The following is a 22,748-nucleotide window of genomic DNA, read 5'->3' as shown; positions in this document are numbered from 1 at the left end:
TATGTTCCGAAGCGAATCCATTCATAGAACAAGCAGTTTTTTGGCCCACATATTCTATAGAATATCGAACTGATAAGTGAGGTCCACCATTTCTGAAAATATAATGATTTCGTTTTTACAAACACTCATAATCAATTTGGTTGTATTCCTTCCGGGACATTCTGTAGGGAGAATCAATGGTACGATTTCAATCCTTCGAACAATTACCTAAAAAATTACATGGAAAGTTTTTTCCACTTTACACGATTACAATTATTCTGATTTATTACTTTTCCTGCCTCTGATGTTATTTGTTCTCAGTCAGTAGCTCTACAGTTAACATTTATTGTTAGGTATGTATATGCATATTATTTCTGATGTTGAATTTACTCATTTGGTGTTGGATATAAAATCATTTCCCATTATATATTTTCAGGAAGAGAAAACATTTGTGAGCTTACTAAAAGAAACTAGTTCGATTGAACTCGATAGGTACTTTATTTTTCATATGTAATGGAATCGAGTTACACTTGATTAAAATTCATAACTTAATCAAGAAACACAAACAACAAATTATTTTTGAATACTTCATTTTTCACAATGTTCGTTATTTTCTGGTATACTGTACAGTTATATACTGGATTTAACTATTTTCACAAATTCAATATTCACTAGGTTTTTAATTCTCAGCATTGAGGTACTAAAAATATACTGATAGTGTATCGCACCTTGAATTCTGGAACTTAATGGAAAATAAATTCCATATTATCGTTTGGCGGAACATTTTCAATATTCGATGTTCAAAGTCTGTTTCATATGTTATGAGAGTGGTCTTGGGCTCTCGCTCCTTTACCAGGCTTTGTCAGGGAAATATTCAAAATATGTGAGTTGCAGAAATAATTTATATTATTGTACGAAATTCATCTCATGTAAAATGTGAAAGTTCAAATCGACCTTCTTTGGGTATTTCCATCTTCCACAATCTGAAAAATATAAAAGTTTGTAATGAAGAACTTGCACGCGTAGAAATGGCAAACTTTTCAGTTCACCTCGATTAATTACTTCGTGTATTCAAAGTATTTTCCAGGAAAAACTAATATTCTATTCATCAGTGATATTTTCATCAAAGTAAGAGCAAAGAAATTATATAGACACTTGTCTTAACTTTTCGGAAGCTAAAATCCGCCAGCGTATTCAGAATTGGAAAAATTAAAGATATTTTTTTGCTGATTTGCTTCTTCCCGAATTTTCTCGACATATGTCGAGAGAGTTTTGAAATTTGAAATATGTCAATGTTGTTGATTAGTTTTTTTGTAATTGTGTCGCTATTCAATTTTCCTTCCAGGCGGGTAGCCAAGTACGATTCATTTTTAAGGAGCTGTTCGAAATACACCTCGCTCCAGATAGAAGAATATACACTGATTTTTTATGTTCACATAAAATGTACCAGTGACTCACTTATCATGTAGTATGAAATTGCAATGTTATTTTATTCTTCCTCAATCACCTCTTTCTGAAAACCCTGGGAATTTTTTTCTATTTGGAAATCATGATTTTTAACTCTTGAGCTTGGTCAGATTTCATAATAGAACAATCACCTTCCTGATGATTCATTTTGTTTGTTTGGAGAATGTACTTTTCGTATTTTGCACTACTTTGGAAAATTTTTTCAAACTTATCTATGGTCTCTTTTGAATAAGTGATAGAAAATATGACCATTAGGTCTATAAAATATGTGAACAATGTTTGTAAGGTAGAAATCCACTTTTTACATAGAAAAAAAAGATTTTGTTATTTTTTCAGTAATATGTATATGGATGGATATTGATACTTTTTCTGATAACCCATGTTTTAATTATCACTTGATGGCAACGATCACCTTCTCTTTCTCAGGTTCAGTACATCAAATAAATTCATGTTCAATACATTCACCGCTGACGTCACAGAGAGGGAGATAAATTGCTCATTGGACAAATCGAAGTGAATGTGGTGAAGTCTATGAAGTTTTTCTTGAAAAATAAAAAGTAGAAGTTGAAATGCATTTCCAGTTACGCCCATCCAACTTCATTTTGGGTATATATTTTATATCATCTTTCAACTGTATTCAGGGATTTATGGAACTCACTCTAAATACCTGTTCGTTCAGAATGACTTCATTTCTGTTTTGAGTACAGTCTCCATCCATTTCAGTTCCATTTTACTCATTTTGAAAGATTCAAGCTCCTCTCGAGTTTTTTTTACTGATTTCACTTTCTCAGCCTTCTGGATGGCATTTTCGAATTGGAATTACTGGAATTGCTGGATAGAGTTGAACTACAGTCACTTCAGTAACTCTAGTTCATCAGAAACTCGTTTCACGTTTCTTTCACCCATTGTTGATGAATTCAGTCACAAAAGAGATGAGGAAAAAATATTGTGTGCAGACACAATCACATTCCTGATTTCAGTAGAATGGGGGAAATAGCGACTTCATGATTGAAAAACTACCCAAAAATATCACAAACTATAACCAACACCATTCTCTCCCAAGTCTTGTTTCCATTACTCGGCGGTACAGGAAATCTCCTTTGGGTATTTTCAATACCCACAGCTTTTCAATAGTAGCAGAACCTCAGATCAAACCTACTAAAAACGAGCACTATTTTAGTTTATTTGAATTTCTGAAGGCACCAACAATAGTTTTGGTGTTTGGAAAAATTGTTCGTTCTGCAGATAGTTCACCTGTAATGAAAAATATCAATAGTTATTGACACCAAAACTGTGAGTGACACATATTTAAAAAAAAACGAGTTAACATTGTTGGAGTTTTAGAAGATAGAAACATTGAGGGGATAGTTTATCTTGAAAATTCAACTGGTCATCATTGTATCAATTAGATTTTTCATGTCACAATATGAATGTGTGAATTCCTGTAGGAATTTTAAATTATTTCTAAATAATAATATCATCCTATTTCATTTTCGTAAACTTCTCCTGCATCTAGTATAACTGCGACTTGAATCGGGTTGACACAGATGTCTAGATGCCTCAGCCTAGAGCCAATGTGACATTAAGTAAAATTAACTAAAAAGATTTTTCTGCAAGAAGCAATCATATAAAACTGACCCAACCTAAGATCTTTCAATCTTCTAGTTATAGTTTTCCAAAAAGACAAAAACTTTTTTGAACGTTCAGTATAGTGGCATTAACGGTGAGACTGTTGATAATTAATTTCAATTTCCCAGCTAGCCTTCTGAATTGTATTTTTCTAACACACTTGACGTAGCCAGTTGCATCTGTCACAGGGGTTGATGAAACTTGTAGTTTGACAGTACTGAATGTTATTTTTCTGTTGATCTCATTGTCTGATGCTGACATAACTGTGCACAAAGTAACTGTCTTGTCTCTGTCTACATCCAGGTAAGCAGAATTGACCCAATTCATTTATTGGGGCATTTTGAGCAGATCAATTCTCAGATGTAATATATTTCACCAATGATTCAGTTCTCAGCTTCTTGCATATCCCTTTCTATGAGATATTTGTTTTTTTCAGAATCTATTTCTTGATGTAACTGTGGTACGGTGTACGTATTTGCTTTGGGAAAGACCCCAAGTAAAGCAAGCAGTTTACTATTGATCCTTGGGGCTGATGGTAGCCTCTCCAAAATGATTGAGTGACTGTTCTGATCATCTTTGTGAGCTGTAGACTGTTGATTGATGAGTAAGTGTTGTTGTCACGTGACAACAGTCAATTGATTATGAGTAAAACACATGTCGACTCAGTTCATATTAATTAAAAACCTGTCTTTCTCATTCATCACAATGCTGTGTGAGTGAACATACGTTCACTCGATTCACCATTGTGAGACACGCGACCATCTATTTTCCAGCAGTACGCACGATTGTTGAACACTTCAGATCATTCAAGGTATTTGGAACTTTATTCCGCATGTAATTCTCCACTTGAACTTTCCGATATCAATTCATTCATCGGTTTGTCCATTTTCCTTTGAAATTTTTCCAGTCTCCGTTTCTTTTCCCTGTCTTTTTATGACTGCTATGCTCCTTCTTTTTTGGCATTCTTCCGAACCACTATCTCACAAAATCAAATTGACGTAGCACTTAAGTGTTCACCTTATGCAGATAACCTTGTCATCTTGGAAAGGTCCACATCGGAAAGGGTAGCTTGTAATATCCTCCAAAGCACGTTGGACGTTGTTCACAGTACCTAAGGGAGCAGATGTCTGTCAATTCCGGCAAAACTGTGATAATCCCCTTCACCAGGAGAAGAAAATTGAATGATCTAATGCCACTTTCCCTCAATGGTGAGATCATTCCATTTGGAACTGAGGTGAAATATTTCGACATTGTCCTTGCTAAAAAACTCACCTGGAACGCACACTTGGAAAAAGTTTTACACAAAGCCAGACTGTCCATATGGATATGTCGAAGGATTTGTGGTAAAACTTGGTGATTAGGTCCCAAACAAATCTACTGGATATATGTGATGATTGTCAGACCAATAATCACTTACGGTACAATTGCCTGCTGGCCGAAGGCTTTACAGAAAATAGCCCAAGCGAAGCTCTCTGACTTACAGAGACAGGCTTGTCTGGCCATCCGTGGTGCCATCAGTACCACACCGTCAGCGGCCATGGAGATCCTTCTAAATTTACCTCCCCTCCACATATTTCTGGAGAGAGAGAGGCTGCATATGGACTTGTGCACTTTGCCAATCGCACAAATCATATTAATGCAGAGTGCAATAGACTGTTGGTCGACACTGAAAGTCACAACATTCTGGGAATGACCTCTGACTTCATGTCTCCAACTGTCAGCTACGAACTGCCTTATAAAGTAATGTTCCCCAGTAGAGAAAACTGGATCTGCCGGGAGAAGGATATATTGAAAGCAGATAGTTGGTGGTTCAAAGATGGATCGAAAATACCTGCCGGTTCTAGTGCAGGTGTTTTTAGCCGCAGACCTTAAACAGGGATAACCTGCCTAGGAACCTATACGACTGTATTCTAAGCGGAAATTTACACTATTGAATCAATAAAAATATTCTCTAACAGTCAAGTGGCGTTGAAAGCTTTTGGCTCCCATCGAGCAACTTCTAAATTGGTAGCAAATTGCCAAAAACGACACTCCTCGATAGGAAGATTCAATAGACTGTCTCTGGTCCAGAATCTTGGCCATACTGGCCTGGAAGGCAATGAGGCTGCTGACTCCCTTACAAAGGAGGGTGCTGCAAGCAGATTCATCGGATCAGAACCTGTCATTGACATCGCTTCAAGCTTTGCCAAACAAACATAAAACACCTGGATGGCAAGAAGATTTATGTACTTCTGGCAGAATCTTCCAGAATTGGCTCGATCCAAGGCGTTCATTCACCCTTCGAAGCTTGATACCGAACAGTTGCTGGACTATAGTAGGAATGAACTACGATGTCTAACAGGCATTCTCACTTCTCAGGTCACTGTCATTTGAGTCATCATATGCAGAGACTTGGAATGTCGGAAGACTGATTGTGTTGCCTCTGTTTGGAAAATGATGGAACAGCAGATCACATACTTCATGCTCACCCCGCTGGGGACCGAATCAGGTTTTTAGAGTTCGGCAGAGGCACCTTATATTTGTTTCTGGCTACTGTAATTTGAATAAATTAATTTTGAAGTTCAGCATGATCCTGATATGATGATTATATTTAATAGTTGCTATTTGTGTGAGAACTGTTTTGAGTTTTTTTTTTGGCCGTGGTCTGCAGGTTTGTATGCCTGACTTTTCGTCTTCTACTGCGGTAGATATTATCAAAGGCGATGTGATTATGTTCGCAGTGCCCGAGTTGGTGCTTAAGTTGTTGTTCCCGTTGTTCCGATCGCTGTAACTACGAAGCTGGTATTTAACCCCGATTTTACATTATTATAAGTGTGCTTGGATTGATTTCTCCTAATTGGATTGCCTCATCTTGTTTGTATTTCTATTGTCTCTCTATATTCTTTCGAATAGTAATTGTTGTTGCCCGCAGCTTCGCCCGCGTAGAATTTGGTTTAACACATTGAGTTTCATGACAGACCAAGTTGAACAAATTGTTACAATATTTCTTCATCAACCCACCCCCCTTGGAGGTGGAAATTCCTGATTTCCTTTCACGATGCTTATTTACGTAATAGAAAGAACTTACCTGCATATTTCAAGATTCTAGGTTCAGTAGCTTCGGTTGTACGTTAATATAAGAGCGGGCAACAGCTAGTACCTTATTTTTACTTCAAAAAAACAGTAATTGAGAAAATATGCCAAATGCACTTATTAATGAATAGCTGCGCGGATCTAATTATGTTACCTATAAAGAAATTCGCAAAAATAGCACAACTATCAACGACGTCTGCCCTCACGCGTCTGTTCGCCTTCGGGTCGCGTTCTCGGTGACGGCGCTTTATTACTTAGACCTCTCCCCTATCCCCGCGCATCGTACTTTCACGTTTCACATTAGACGCGACGCGTAAAGGCTTACTGTGTTGCGTCAAGTTAATCTTATCGTGATAACTTTCAGATGATTCTTCCAAGTTACTTATTATAACAGACAAAGTTTATCTATATTAAATACAAAAAACGTATTTTTAAACGAATGTGACTGATATTCTAAAATGTGCATTGTAAAAAATGTATTCTATTCAACTGTATGTCTGACTCAGAATATTGCATATAGTTGCTACCACATAAGAGGTAGGTAGATATATGCTATCGCAGACTTTCATTTAGAACTATTCTAGATGAACTATTTTACGATACATCAACGGTGTAGGCAGCGCACGCCAAGATAGCTCTCAGGAGGCTAGAATTTTTCTGACTTACTTAATACTTATCGTTACATTATGACCACAAATACACAAAACCTTCGTAAATTGTAGCATATATGTTATTCTGATGTATAAGCTGTATTTATGTTAAGTTTCATTTAAATCCGTTCATTCGTTCAAGCGTAAAAGAGACACAAACCACCGTATAGAAGTAAACACAAGTCGTAAGTTCATTCTTCGCCATATTTGGGTCGAAATTCCTCACCTCGAATTTTATGCGTAGCTGATCTACAGCGACGCCGACTGAATCTGAGGCGTTTACCAAGCGAGCCAAGTTGAGGCATGGAATATTATTACAGAGTGAGTCGTTGTACGTGGTGGTTTTGTATTTGTGAAAAATTTGTGTCTAGTTCCAAAATAAACAAGTGGCGAGCTGTGGGTTGCTGTAATTTGCAGGGTGATATGGGCAATAATTTTTTTTACAGTTGTTGAAAAAACATATGTTTATCTATTATTCATTATGTGAGATTGAAGTAATGAACATATAATGAAAATAAATTGTTATAGATCATATTGATAATACGCAGACTTTTTTAATGAAATTAATTTGATGAAATTGAACTTCACGAATGGTATATGCCTGCAGTTACACTGGAAATACACAAAGGAATTTTGTGGATTTCCAGTGGATATTGTTGAACCACATGAAGTTTTTGATAGGTAACTGTAGAAAAACAATTTATTTCACTGAATTCTCTGCAAAACGAGAGCATCAAATGTATATTAGAATAACTTCTTTTGGAGCCTACTTTTCATTCATATGTTTCAGATAATCTACTATAAAAAAGCTAATATGTCTAATCTTAGATTCTGTCATCAATAACAAAAAACATTAGAATTTCATTCGATTGACAGACTTCATAATTAGCAAACTAGGTAACCCAAAACTAAAAAATCTGTATTTTATTACGAAGTTTCGATTTACAACAACCAACCCAATAATTTGGAAAAATATTTCAGAAAAACGATTCAAAACCAAACGAAATAAACATTTGCTGAACTAGCTATTTTTTGTTTCTCATCAAATTCTGCTTCAATCTATTTAATCAATATTTAATTCAATCTATTCAATTAATCAATATCCTTATTATAAATACTCAATACTATAAACACACAAGACAAATTGATTTTCTAAAGAAAATTTAGATAATATCAAAAAGAGGAAAAAACACGACTGGACAAATGAGATTCATTTAGGGGTGGCATATAATTACGGCATTTCAGCAACTTTCGGAAATTCTACATAGATAAGAATAGATAGATACTGACAAGGAATATAAATCAGGACTGTGCTGATTTATATTCCTGTGTGGGAAAATTATTTTAGTCAATTTTTTTCACAATACTTGTGGAAATGCCAGAAACACAATTCCTATCCAAATTACCAGAGCTTTCAAAAACACATTTTTCTTCAGTATTTCACACAAACAGAAGGAACAAACTGTCTAGAACAGTGATCGCGAGCTACCGGTAGCTCGCGGAGGCAATTCTGGTAGCTCTCACAACGATTTTAATTTAAAAAATACAAACTGCAAAAATCAGAGAAGCTTCCGAAAATTCCACAAAAAATCTAATTGTCAAAATATTAAACATAAACAACGGCAACGTTGCGGCATCAAGCTAGAATCGGCTAGAACCGACCAGCCGGACCTGCGCGTTAGTGTTCGAGAACGATCTGGATTGCTTTGAACGGGATAAATACGCACGGCGCGGCGACATTGCGCTTAGTTCAAAACTGAACGCGTAACCAACGTCCAGCGGTTGGGTTAGTAGAGAACAACAAAAACAATATTATGGCAAGCAGTTGTAAGAAGGTAAAGACATACCACTTTCATTCGGAATGGGAAGAACAATACTTTTTTACAGAAGTTAAAGATAAAAATGTGTGTTTATTATGTAATACTTCGGTCTCCGTTGTTAAAAAAGGAAATATTGAGAGACATCATAAAACTGTACATTCTAATTTTGAAAAATCATTCCCTCTACATTCTGCCGCCAGAAAGGAGAAACTGAAACAGTTAAAAAAGCAGTTAATTAGACATCAATCAATATTTTTGAGAACAGTCGACAAAAATAAGGCTGCAACTGTAGCATCGTACCGTGTGTCCCAAATAATCGCACAAAAAAAGAAACCTTATGAAGACGGGGAAATGATAAAACAGGCGTTTTCAGAAGCTGCTGATTCGTTATTTGCCAACTTTAGAAATGAAGACGAGATAGTTTCAGCTATAAAATCTATGCAACTTTCTGCTAATACAGTGATGAGACGTGTAGAAGTAATGAGCAATGATATTTTTTAACAGTTAAGAACTGACTCAGATAACTGTGTTTAATTTTCACTTCAACTGGATGAATCAACAGATGTCGTTGACACTGCCCAGATGGCCGTGTCCGTCAGGATAGTTTTTAGTGATTTCACGATTAAAGAAGATCTTTTGGAGTTCATTCCACTGAAAGGACACACTACTGGACATGAGTTGTTTTCTCATTTGAAAAATATTATTTCTTCCGAGAAAATTCCAATATCGAAAATGGTAGGCTTGACAACCGATGGCGCTCCAGCTATGGTGGGTTGTGATAAGGGTCTGGTGGCGTTATGTCGTGAAGATGAAACTTTTCCGAAATTTCTCTGTTACCACTGCATTATCCATCAGCAAGCATTATGTGGAAATTTCCTGAAATTGAACAACGTTATGAAACTGGTGGTGAAAATTGTGAACAAGATTAGAGCTCAGGCGTTACAAAGAAGATTATTCAGAACCTTGGCCGATGAAGTTGACTGTCAATACGGGGACCTACTCCTTCACTCTGAAGTCCGATGGTTGAGTAGAGGACGGGTGCTGAAACGTTTTAATGATGTCCTCTCCGGCATAGTTCAATTTTTCAAACAACTCGATGAACCGACTTCGGAACTAGAAAATTCAATCTGGCTTAGATATTTTGGTTTTCTCGTGGACATTACAGATGAATTGAACGAACTTAATTTGCAGCTTCAGGGGAGAGACAAAGAACTAGCGAAAATGATTTCTGATATAGAAGCATCTATCAAAAAGCTGGAGTTCTGGGAACAAAACCTAATTAACAGCGATGCCAAGCATTTTCCTATTCTTTCAGAAAAAATATCTCAAAATCCATTAGAACCCTATGACTATAAATATCATGCAGAAATAATTTCTACCCTGAAGAAATTGGAAATGGAAATTGATATCCAACAGTTTGCAACTTGTGTTATGCAGAACTTTGGCGAAGACATCGCTGCAACAGAAATGGAAGTCATTGAGTTTCAAAATGATTAAGCCTTCAAATCGTTAGTCTCAAGTACTGAATGTATCTGGCCTATTGAAAGTAAAGACAAATATTCAGTTCTATGCCGTGTTGCCTTGAAAGTGAAAGCATTATTCAGTTTAACCTATTTGTGTGAATCTTCTTTTTCCAATATGAAGTTTATCAACAAATATCGCAATCGACTTACAGATGAACATTTGGATAATTGTATTCGAATGGCGGCATCAAATTATACTGCAAACATTAAAAAAATTATCGATGAGTCTGAGTGTCAGCCTTCTCATTGAACGTGCTTTTTTATTTTCCAATGTTCATGTTCATGATAGTGCGTTACTTTTCTGTTGTTATTATTAACTATTTTTGAATTATACGTGACATACTGTTGTGGCTGAATAAAAGTTTGTGTTTATTTTTCAAACACCTTCGTTTGATAGGTAGGAATGTAGCTATGAACAAATACGTACTAGTAATATCAGTTATTTTGTTATTAGTTCATTATTAGTACCTATGTATTATGTATTACCAGTTGAATAGTGAAATAAATACATATAATGATAAATTAACTGTGGATTATTTCATTTACGTTGCGTTACGTGGCTTCCATGTGGGTAGCTCGCTGTTTATTCCAAAATCAACAACACATTGAAGAGGTTGGCGACCACTGATCTAGAAGATATTTGTGAGATTCCATCTAGTATCACAGATGCTGACATGATTAGAATGAAGATTGTTGTGGAAGTTCCAAAAAATTCCTATAAACCTTTGAGAATATTTCTGGAGTTTTTGCCCAACACCAAATCGTTATTTTCAACACTTCGACACGTGTTTCGATCACCAAGTGATCATCTTCAAGAGGAAAATTAAACAGTTTATTCTTCCTCTTCAATAAATATGATCACTTGGTGATCGAAACACGTGTTAAGGTGTTAAAAATACCAATTTTGTGTTGGATAAAAACTCCATTAATATTCATTACTACACCAGTGCATCACAAACCTAGCCACTCCAGAAGGCAACAGCTTGCGCTGTTTGTGGATATCTTTTGATAAAATGTTTAAGAAAACATTCATGTGAATAATGTACAAATTTTGCTACGGCGGATAGTACCACACTGAATTACACAAATGTATATAGTTATTTCAAGTCATATAGTACCTAATACAGAATACAAACAGTTTGGCAGTTTATATATGATTCCAGATTCATTTAAACAAAGTATCATTCATCTAGAGACAGAATTTCTCAATAATTGGATAGGCAACCATCTCAAAACAATGTTTTCAGAAATCAACATTTCTCATCCTTGTGATAATTTCATTTTGGATTATTCATTTTCTCCTTTCACAAGGGTGACAATTGATTATACTTTAAAATTTCCCGATAGAAATTTGAAAACAAATTATTAAAAAAAAATCAAAAACTCAACATTCTGAAAAATCTTAAGAATATACCTAAATTGTATGATCTTATCATATGAAATATACGTTTATTTCACCACCTTGTCTTATTTTTTATCAATTCTCAAACAGTTCACGATCATATGAGACATTTATTGGGAGCTCCTCATAGCAATGATTAAGTCAGATCATGGTCACATATATTTTAATCAAACCTCGTGCAGAGGTGCACGATAGGTCTTTGCCGACACCCTCCTGCCCCGCCACACTCCAGCAAAAAATAAAATCCCGACCCGATACATCAAAGACGCCAACCGGGAGTGAATTTACTAGTGTTCACTTCTATACGGTGCACAAACATAAATACACACATACATCCATCCTCTAAAACTTTCACATTTATAATATTAGTATAAAAGATATATTGCATAATATTTTTAGATTCGATGAACAGTTCTCATTTTCCATTCTATTGATATTTTCAGAATGGCAGAGACTATTTTAGCTATTTTTGCCGTGGCGATCATCGTGATGGCTACATTTTATTATTATTTCGTTCGACCTATGTATTACTGGAGAAAGAGGGGAGTTCCACAAGAAACTCCGAAATGGATGTTCGGAGATAATTTCCGCAATGTAATGGGATTAGAAAGTATACCAATCATCATGGATAATATTTATAAAAAGGTCAATGCAAGGTGAGATATTTCAGAATCGTTTGCAATTATCTTCCATCTTTATGAATACCTTTTCTATGAGATATTTTGAGAAAATAAAATGTTTGTGTTTTCCATGAACTATTCCATATTTAGATCTACGTCATCCTCAATATATTCGTGATCGGAAGGCTTCTATTCAGGTTAACTTAGTCTCCCATTGTTTTTTAAAAATTCGACCCTTCAGAAGCAGTATCAAATTATTATTTTATCAGCAAACACGTGACGGCAGCATTCTGTGATATGACTAAAGCTCTTGACTGTGTCAATCACACATTATTACTTCAGAAACTCTCTCACTATGGTATAAGAGATATGACCCTGAAGTGGATGGAATCATACAGGACGAAACCAAGTAGTTGAACCTGACCATACATCCGGATTACCATTAATTTCTGATGAGTATCCCCAAATGGTAATATTTATATTAAGCTTAGAATACACTAGATCATAGTATATATCCAAGATATTATGTCTCAAAAAATTTGATTTCATTGTTAGGACGGCAAAATACATTTTTTTCAGAGAAGTACACAAGTATCCGATGTGATTATTGGAAGACAATTTATTGTCAAGTTGTGTTCCAAGGAATTTTGTATATTCTGTTGTTTCAAAACCTAGATTTATTTGGAGAGGGTGCTGATACTTGAAAACTGGATAAATGTTGTTTTATCTTCATTATTCATTAAATGATTGTTTCTTCACCAACATTCGAATTCATTACATTTGAATTCATTGATTACTAGTTTTGTTTAATTTTCAATTTCATTCAGACCTGGAGACGTTACAATGATTGTTGTGTCATCGGCATACATGAAAACTCGACCCTCGAAAAAAACCTTCCATTCAGTTTCAAGGTTAAACCAAACTCCATCATCAGATTTGGCCAATGTGTGGGGAAAAAGAGACCAAAGTGAGGTGATACACACTTTTTATTTGAAGTTACGTCAATATCATCTACTATGTTGCTTCAAATTGTAATGTAATTATATTTCACGAAAAATATAGTGTAGCATTTTGAATCATCATTAAATATATTGTAGTTCATGTTAGACATGCATATGCGTGAGAAATGACAGTCCGTTCTCCTGTAAAATGTTATGTGTTGAGTCTACGCATCTGTTTTGGATACCTCACACACATCCATCTAGCATGACGTCGACAGATAATAACTTTGCATTTATTTCAAAGTCAAACCAAACTTGACGGCTAAATGTGGTAATGACAGGTGAATGAATTTATTTTCGATCAAAGTGATGACACTACTTTTCAGTTATAGTTACAACTCAAGTTGATAATTTTCAGGTTATTACTTCACGAGATTTTACAATATTGCTTATCAAAGGCACGTTATTTAATCTTCACACTACTTCAACACCTGTCTTGAATCGATTACAACATCTCGGCTCCCGGCCGTTCACACACACAGACCCTACTTTTTAATATGGAACAGGTAGTTTGGAAAATTATTCAACCCACGTGAGGGTGGCAATGACTGAATTTCATCTTTAATGCTAGATAGTATTGGGTCGAGCGCGCAGAGTTATTATATTTTTATTTCCAATACAGTGGATCGTGCGACATCTGAATGGTGTATGAAATCTTGTGGATTTTGGAAAACCTGGCAATACTGTCTAATGGAGATTCCCATGTTGGGACAAAAATTTGCAAAACGGAGCTTGGCTTTTTTCTCCAAATTCACATGGTATTTCCCATAAGGCGGTGTTGTCATTTGCCCCATAATCTCTTAGCTACTCTACTGTCTCATTTACAAGAATAGATCTTTATATGAAAATAACAATCGCACTGCGCGGAATGCAATGGATTCATCATTAGGTAATCATCCCTGAATCCACACTGATCAAAGAATCAATAATTTACGTCGGGGTCAAAATGTATAATAAACTTCCTGAAGATATAAAGAAAATGAATGCAAGACGAGCATCTAAAGTCTGATACAATCTGACAGAATATTTTAATAACGCAACGATATAAAATTGACGCTGCTTATATGTGTACTTTTTTTGGCTGCAGTGTCTCGATCAGACCTGCTGTGTTTTATTGTGCGGTTCAGAAAATGTTCTATAAGTGCTGCAAAACTAAAATCTCCAGCTGTTATGTGTGTAAAATATGCTCAGGTATTTACCATAAGAGTTGTGCATCGACAAAATTCAAATCAAAAATTTGCTTCTTGACGGGAAACATAATTGAATGCTGCCATTCTGAATCCAATCAACAAAACGAACAAGTTGCAGAGGAACTCAGTATCTTAGAAAAAACAATCAACGATTTAAATGAAGATAGTTTATATAAAGATAATTATATCAAAAAACTAAAAAATGATCACCAGATGTTCACCCAAATTGCCGAAAAAACGGAACACGAAATGACCGCCTTGCTAGAACAACAAAAAGCTACTATAAAAGAACTACGAGATAAGATCGTTAAGCTTACTAAAAAAGAAGTTAAAACATCTTGCTTCACTCAAACCGACACTATATCATACAGGGACCAATCAACATTTATCGATCCAGTCAATATGAAACACAGAGACTCCACTGAAATGAATTGCAATGATGTTTTCACGCAGACACTTCCAGTAGATCTTAACAAGCCCATTACAGAGAGCCTAATGTATAAAACTAAGAACAAAGCTGAGCCAACTAAGGTTAATACTATTATTTTGGTAGCGGGACGAAATGGTAGAGACATGGCAGAATTTCTCAATTACCAAGCAGATAACAAGTATTCTGTTCAGGTAATTCTTAAACCTAACGCTAGTGACGCGGAGTTTCTTGATACCGCGGAAAAAATTGTTGAAAATCAACAAGAAAATGATGTAGTAGTACTATGGCCTGATAATTTAAACTCAAACCTAATAAATGAAGTACCTAGAATCCTTGAGAGGTCGCCTCACATACTGTTTATCACACAACCGTACCGACTCGGCTCTTCTACAATTAATAAATCAATTTACAATAATAACTTGAAATTAATGAAAACCTTACACGAGAAAAATAGATCGCAGAACATTTTAGATTGTAATAATATATTCAGAGGAAGTAACTATAAACGTAATGGTTTTTCTTTAAAGAAGTCTGCGAAGCGGTTCTTGAGTAAGTCTTTACTGAAACATTTCGAGACCCGCATGAAATGTCAGGAAGCACCAACAAATTATACCCTTAGCGAACGTAAAGAAGATACCCTTGAGAGCAAACAATACGTGCCAGCTACGAACCACATTTACCCAAGATTATCATGTATCTCTTTAGTTTCGGACGACAATCCTGCTTCCCTCGCGGAAGAAATTTATGAAGCTGAACATCAGAATGAAATGACCAATGGAAATGTTTCAAATTCGTTTCTACTTCACAATGATCAACCTGAGATATCCTCAAGAGACACTGACTCCCAAGCTCATTATCAATGTAGTTCTTTTTTAGAGATGGTAATGTAGAAGTTCATAACATAACGAATACTCAAGACTTAACCTACCATTTGTTTAAAAATCATCACAAAGTAAAATCTTCACTATATACCGATAGAGCTAGTTGCAGCTCCCTCTCTGATTCCCTTACTTTGGTATTGCTGAATATTCAATCTCTGAGACATAAATGTAATGAACTTTATAGTTTTTTGGATAGCCTAACATTTCCTAGCTTAGTATTGTTAACTGAACATTGGTGCAACATAAATGAACCTATTTTTATATCTGACTACTCTGTTATATGCAGAAACTCGCGAACTGATTCTAATTATGGCGGAACAGTCATTCTGATTAATAATAATGCAGCTAGTAAATACTCTTTCATTCAAATAGATAAGTATCAGGACCTCTTGGTGGATAAAATTTTTGAATTCACAATATGTTTTAGTAAAAAATATAATTTATATATTGTATGTCTATACCGATCTCCATCATCGGATGTTAATATTTTCTTAAACAACTTAGAGATATTGCTTTCGGACTTACCACTTAATTGCTCCTTGATATTAACAGGGGATTTTAATATAGATTATAATGACTACGTATCTATTGCTAGAGAATCACTTAATAATTTATTTTTGGCGTTCCACTTGGCTATGCACGTAGAGCAGGATACTCGCATTTCTAGATTCTCTGCAACTCGGATTGATTATATTTGTAGCAACTTGGATGCACAAAATATTACATGTTCAGTTACTCCTTCCGGTATTTCTGACCATGAAGCAATTACTTGTTCGGTACTCATCAACTCATCAGATAAGCGGATTAAATCTAAATATGGGAGGCTGTTCAGTGGTTCGAACTATAATAGGTTCTATATGAATTGTCTTGAGGTCAACTGGCAAAATATTCTAACTGAATCTGATCCATTCTTATCTTTTCATTCTGTATTATCGAATGTTTTCAATGCATCATTCCCGAAACAAAAAATTAAATTGAAATCTAAGAAACCGTGGCTGACAAAAGGTCTAAAAGTATTTTCTAGAAATTTACGCTCACTGCATTATGTTAAGAAGTACATAAACAACCAATTCATCTCTACTTATTTTAGAGAATACCGCAAAATATATAGATCCACTATCAAGCAAGCTAAGCATATGTATTTCATGAACAACATCAAGAAATCGAATAATAAAATCAAAGAGACGTGGTCAGTTATTAATGAGCTGAGAGGTAAATCGAGAAAAACAGTTGTTGATGTTCCTATGAATCCTAACACAATCAATGAGTATTACTGCACGATTGCTCAAAAACTTAGCGGTACTATCAATGCGCCTTACGATCCTCTGATCAATTTAGATAAAATTATAATTAGTGAAATGCTTATATTGTATGACACCAATCTTTGTGAATTAACCGAAATTTTGTATGATATTAAAAACAAAAGTGCAGCTGGATATGATGAAATTTCTGCAAAGATAGTTCTCAATTTACCTGTTGAAGCTCTGGAAACTATAGTAGCACTAATCAATTCTTCCTTCAATACTGGAGTGTTTCCCACATCCCTGAAAACTACGATTGTTATCCCTCTACATAAAGGAGGGGATTTGGAGGACCCCTCCAATCTACGGCCTATATCTCTGATTCCGACTTTGGCGAAAATCATTGAGAAATTGGTCAAGAAACGTTTGAATGAATTTTTGAATCTCAACAGCATCGTAAGTAACAACCAATTTGGGTTTCAGGCTGAAAAGGGTACTCACCAGGCAATTTTCTCACTTTTGTACGAACTTTATTCAGAAATAAACGCTGGTGATGTAGCCGCAGCAGTTTTTCTTGACCTTTCTAAGGCCTTTGATTGCGTTAATCATGACATACTCCTTAGGAAACTGGACCGGTATGGTTGCAGAGGAACTTCTCACAAATGGTTTGAATCTTACCTTTCAGGACGTGAACAAATGGTTAGAACAACTGAAGTCTCAGAGAGGAGGGTAATCAAAACTGGGGTGCCTCAGGGTTCCGTGTTGGGTCCCATTTTGTTTTTATTGTATGTTAATGATTTGACAACAATTAATATATCAGGCAGCTTCACGCTATTTGCGGATGACACCACTATTTTATGGAGAGAGAAGAACTCATTTGAATTGCATAGAAAAATATCTTCTGACTTGCAAAAAATAAAATCGTGGTGTGACGCTAATATGTTATCCTTGAATGTCTCAAAATCCAATGTGATATCATTTAAATGCTCGCTTGATGAACTTCACATGGGTAAGGGTATCTTACAAAACAAATCAAATACTAAATTCTTGGGTGTATTTATTGATAATAAGCTCAAATTTGAAGAACACGTTAGACATCTTGGGAGTAAGTTATCCTCCGGTTGTTATGCAGTGAGAGTGGTTTCAAAGGAACTGAACTTCAGTATTGCGAAAATCGCCTACTATTCTTTAATTGACGCCCATCTTCGATATGGCATACCATTTTGGGGAGCATGTAGTCCAACCCTTTTGTCTTCTGTTCTGGTACTACAGAAAAGAGCTATTAGATGCCTTTGTAATGTTAAACCCAGAGATTCATGTAGAGAACTCTTTAAAACCAATAAAATATTAACTGTGATAGCAGCGTTCATCTTAGAGACGGTGTGCTTAGTGTTCGTAAATAAATCAAAATTCACTTCAGTAACCACTCCATATTCGACTCGAAGTAGTGAGTTTACTTTTAGGCTCCCTATCCCCACCTCAAGTTTAGTAAAAGATTCGATAATTTATAATGGAGCCAAATTATATAATCATCTGCCAGTTGACATAAGGTCTACTACTAACTTATCTATCAGGGTTTTTAGAAGGACCGTAAAAAAATTCCTTGTAGATAGACCGTATTACAGCTTACAGGAATATTTTAATGACTCCTTTTAAAAGTTTTGCTTTGATGTGCATATTGAAAGAAAGATCTATTTACCGGCATATTTTATTGTAGATTGTATTAGTTATTTTGACATTTGACATTTGACGTTAAGTTATCGAAGTATTTGATAATTTATAGTTTTATTTTATAAGGTGTTGTAATTGAATATATGTATCTTGCTTTGTCAACAAGTTTTTCTTATGACAATAAAGCATATTTATTATTATTATTATTATTATACTTTCACCTAGATGTGATTATTAACGTGTATTATTTTCATGTAATTATGTAATTGTATATTTATCTGGATGTAGTTATTTACTTTCTACCAGTGTTTTTCATTAAGGTCATGTATCTTGGATAATAAACACATAACCTCTCTCTATCTTTCTCTCTCTCTCTCACTCAAGATTTGGAAACAGCTTTGGTTCAGTTAATTTAATATTTTTCACCTCTGAGTACTTTGATGAGTGAGCAATATCATACGGAAGAGACTTTATTCGATGACCCAATAATGATACCACTGACATATAATATTGTTTCATAATTATCACCCTGAAATTTTTGAAATTTCATGAGAGTCATTGAAGGTCATCAATATTGTTGAAATAACCGGCTAGTCGAAAAAAAAGGACCATTTCATCATTCCACAAATGCTACTTTGAGCACAAAACCTACTTCAGAGTATTCTAGAGAAAGGGATTTCAAATAGAGAGATCCCAGAAAATGCGACGTGGACTCCAATGGTTTTACAAGTATTCCAGAATCACTTCAGAAGCAGATACCTACCACTACAGATGACCACAGGAATTTCTTCAAGCCACAAATAACTGCAAAACATTTTCGAAAACGGATCTTCATGGAGCTATTATAAATCCCGATTTCTATTGAGAAAGGAATATTTCAAAGAAGAGATTTGTGCAGCTATAGACCCTGCACTGGTTTATACGATAGGCTCCCCAAAACGTTTCAACAAAGTTGAGAGCTGTAACTTTCTTAAAAGAATCGTTATTATAGAACAAGCTCCAAAAATACAGGGTGTCAGTAATCTCTTTCATTTCTAGACCTCATTTCAATCACTTTCAGAGCTGAAAGTTCGCCAATGGAGAATAGCCCATTGGTGATTCCAATAAGTTTTGCGAATACGATATACGAATGAATTCCGTTGATTTCGGAAGCAATATTCACTCACCAATTTTTTGGCAATAGGAAACATCTCATCGTTATTTCATCTTCAAAAACTCAGCTGCCTAATTCGGACAAAACACGAATGAATCGTTGCCACTATCGACAACCTATCTTCTCAATCTGGATTACCAATAGTCAACTGTTTGCAAAGAGTAGTTGTATACTAGGTGTACCAAGTTACCTATTTTCTTGGTACTCTCTGTCTCATCGATGTCCATAGCTTGAAATGAATATATTTTTGTCTTGAGTTGATATGAATATGTGTCTGCGTCTCTTCTGCAAAATCATTTTTTTATTCTGTTACTGAATGCCCATAGGAATTGTTCAGAATCAACTTCTGATCACAAACTACCTTTCATCTATTGTTCATTTCGTTCATGTTTCATATATCAGGTCCATCGAAATTCAGTCGTCCAATAGTTGTGATGCTAATCAACTCCTTGCAATATACATTTTTGCATCGCATTGTGTTCTGTGACTCTCTTCCTGGATAGATATCAAGGAATTATTTTCAACATCTTCATTTTTCTACAATTTTCATAGAACCGATCCAATGGGTTTGGCATCAAAGTTCAGCCAAATCTAAATCGGAAATGTTATCTACATATTTTCTCAAAAAGTATTTCTCAAGCCCCTTCATTTTTCTGATGACAATGACTTGTACCATTTTTCTGTTGTTTCCCTTCAGGAACAGCGGATTCTTCAATCATCCATTTGATATATGTTTGGATGTTTTCCAGAATACAGTGAAACTAATGATGCAGAACTCCTGTATGTATGTGATCTACAACGTATGGTATCTACAATGACATTGTCGGGATTTGAAGGCTTTGAAATTTAACTTTGTGATGTTTTTTGAAGCAGCAGTATTCTGTTCGAAAAACGATGAGAGGGTGGAAATGGTGATGATGGTTTTTTGTCTACTATTTCGCACTATTCTTCCTATAGTACTTATCGATGAATGCATTCTTTTTATCCCAAATTTATCTGACTTGATTTCGAACCTTATATTTTTTCTTGTATTGGCTCCTTCATTCATCACTTTCTGAAAAATTGATTGGCTTCGACTAATCGTCCTGGAAACATAATTTTCAACGTTCCCTAGATATTCGTAAGCATTGTTCATTATATTTTGGATCTTCGTTCTTTATGATTTCTTAATTTTCTCAATCTTTCTTTCTCTAGTCCTGTTACTTAGGTTTTCTATTGTTTTTCTCTTTCCTCCCATTCGAAATGGTGCATCGGCTCAAAATTTCAATTGACCAGGGAGAAACTTCAGTAAAATTTTGTGTTTTGAAGGAATAGGCCGATACTTGATGAAAATAACTGAAATAACACTTTATTGTTAGATTTTCACTAGACAGTTTACAAAACCGCAAAAAACCGCAACATATGTTTCGCTCTTCAATAGCTTTATCATGCTATTATATGGTTATTGTTACGATTGTTTGCGATTTCGTAATTTGTCTAGTCAAAATCTCAGAATGAAATGTTATTTATATGAATGGTGTGTACGTTTGTGCTCTACGGAATCAATTGTTCCCTATTTTCACACTAGGCTATATCATAATTAAAGTTAGTTAGCCCAAAACAGTTGTTTCTGTATTTTATGTGATTATACTTTCAGTGAACTTTTTTTTCTAAACCATGTTGAAAAAATTAAAAGTGCAGGTGACCACAGAGTTTTCAAAGAATTATATGTGATTTAAAAACACATGTATGTCTTGTTTCGAGTATTTTCCTAAACATCCAATCCCAATCTGTTCCATTCTAACGAATATATTTTCAGATATCACGGATTCTACCAGTTCACCAGACCAACGCTTTTGATTAAAGATCCGGAACTACTGAAACAAGTGATGATTAAATATTTTGACCACTTCACGGATCGCAGGAAGTTTCTGTCAGAAGAAGTTGATCCACTTTGGGGAAGAAATATGGTTGAACTCACAGGTAATTTATTCAATATTGAAATTCTTCAATATTCGCTTCTATTTTTTGCATATAGCATTGTTAAATCAAATACGTGATAATTCTTCAATATCCACCAAAACTGACCTGGACTTTATCGCCAACGAGTTCTATTCTGTTACTAGAAATCACCACTTCATGAAATAAAAATGTATATCTTACATTCCAAAATCGGATCTACTGCAATGTGCTTCGAAAATTGATTTGTTTTCCAAATATTTCTGAATTATCTGTTGAAACTTCACTGTTGAGAATTAACAACCGGGGTTTTTGTTTCATTATATGTAGTGGAATATAATCTACTATAAGATTGAAAGTTCACACGTAGGTCTTCCCCTTTTCCGTTTTCTGAAGAGCAATAATTTTGTTAATATCGTAAGTCAGTCAGGGGGTTACTGGCTTGCAGCCAACAATAGCTTCCATCAGCCTCCAGATGAGAAGCTTCGAAATTCAGCCTAGTTGAAATAAAAGGCTCTAACTATGGTGGTTACTATAGATATATTGATACAATGATTTCTATTCCAGGGGATAAATGGAGAAATTTGAGAGCCGCCACTACTCCAATATTCACCAGTGGTAGAATGAAGATATTATTTCAAACAATATTGAACGTAACAGAAACATTTGTTGAGTTTTTCTCAAAAAAAGATGAAGCAGTAATCGAGCTCGATATCAAGGAAACCATGAACCACTATTGTAACGATATAATTGCATCTATTGCTTTTGGAGTAACTGTAGATTCAATGAGGAATCCAGATGATGAGTTCTACCTGATGTCAAAAGAGGCTACAAATATCCATTCAACCCGGGCTAAAATTGCCTTCTTTTCATCTTTACTGCTTCCTGACTATGTCATGAAGGTAATTGAACATTTTTTAAGGTTTATTTCAGATACCTTGTTTTCTAAGAAAACAAAAGAAAAAACATTTTCAGTTCGATTTTGAATCAGTTTGAAAATCTTTGTTTACTCTGAAACGGTTTTTTCATATAACTTATCAATAAACTCACTATCTATAAACTATTTATAAACTTACAATTT

The 22,748-nt window shown here is 35.0% G+C and overlaps 1 protein-coding gene across 1 annotated transcript in view; it reads left to right on the top strand.

The window, feature by feature from the left end:
- The first annotated feature begins 226 nt into the window (after positions 1-226).
- LOC111512159 (cytochrome P450 9e2) overlaps positions 227-22,748 on the top strand; it is a 46,434-nt gene continuing 23,912 nt past the window's right edge. Inside the window, exons 1-4 of the mRNA XM_023168261.2 lie at positions 227-332; positions 11,986-12,198; positions 21,528-21,691; positions 22,235-22,569. Of these exons, the coding sequence (XP_023024029.2) occupies positions 11,987-12,198; positions 21,528-21,691; positions 22,235-22,569 (711 nt within the window). The 5' untranslated portion in view covers positions 227-332; position 11,986. The remainder of the gene's footprint in view (positions 333-11,985; positions 12,199-21,527; positions 21,692-22,234; positions 22,570-22,748) is intronic.

Source organism: Leptinotarsa decemlineata, unplaced genomic scaffold (assembly GCF_025532065.1).
Source record: "Leptinotarsa decemlineata unplaced genomic scaffold, Ldec_3_MD MMD2_tig00026345_RagTag_RagTag, whole genome shotgun sequence".
In the NCBI taxonomy this organism is placed as follows: domain Eukaryota; kingdom Metazoa; phylum Arthropoda; class Insecta; order Coleoptera; family Chrysomelidae; genus Leptinotarsa; species Leptinotarsa decemlineata.
Note: the sequence above shows the minus strand (reverse complement) of the source record. Positions and strands in the feature narration are given on the sequence as shown.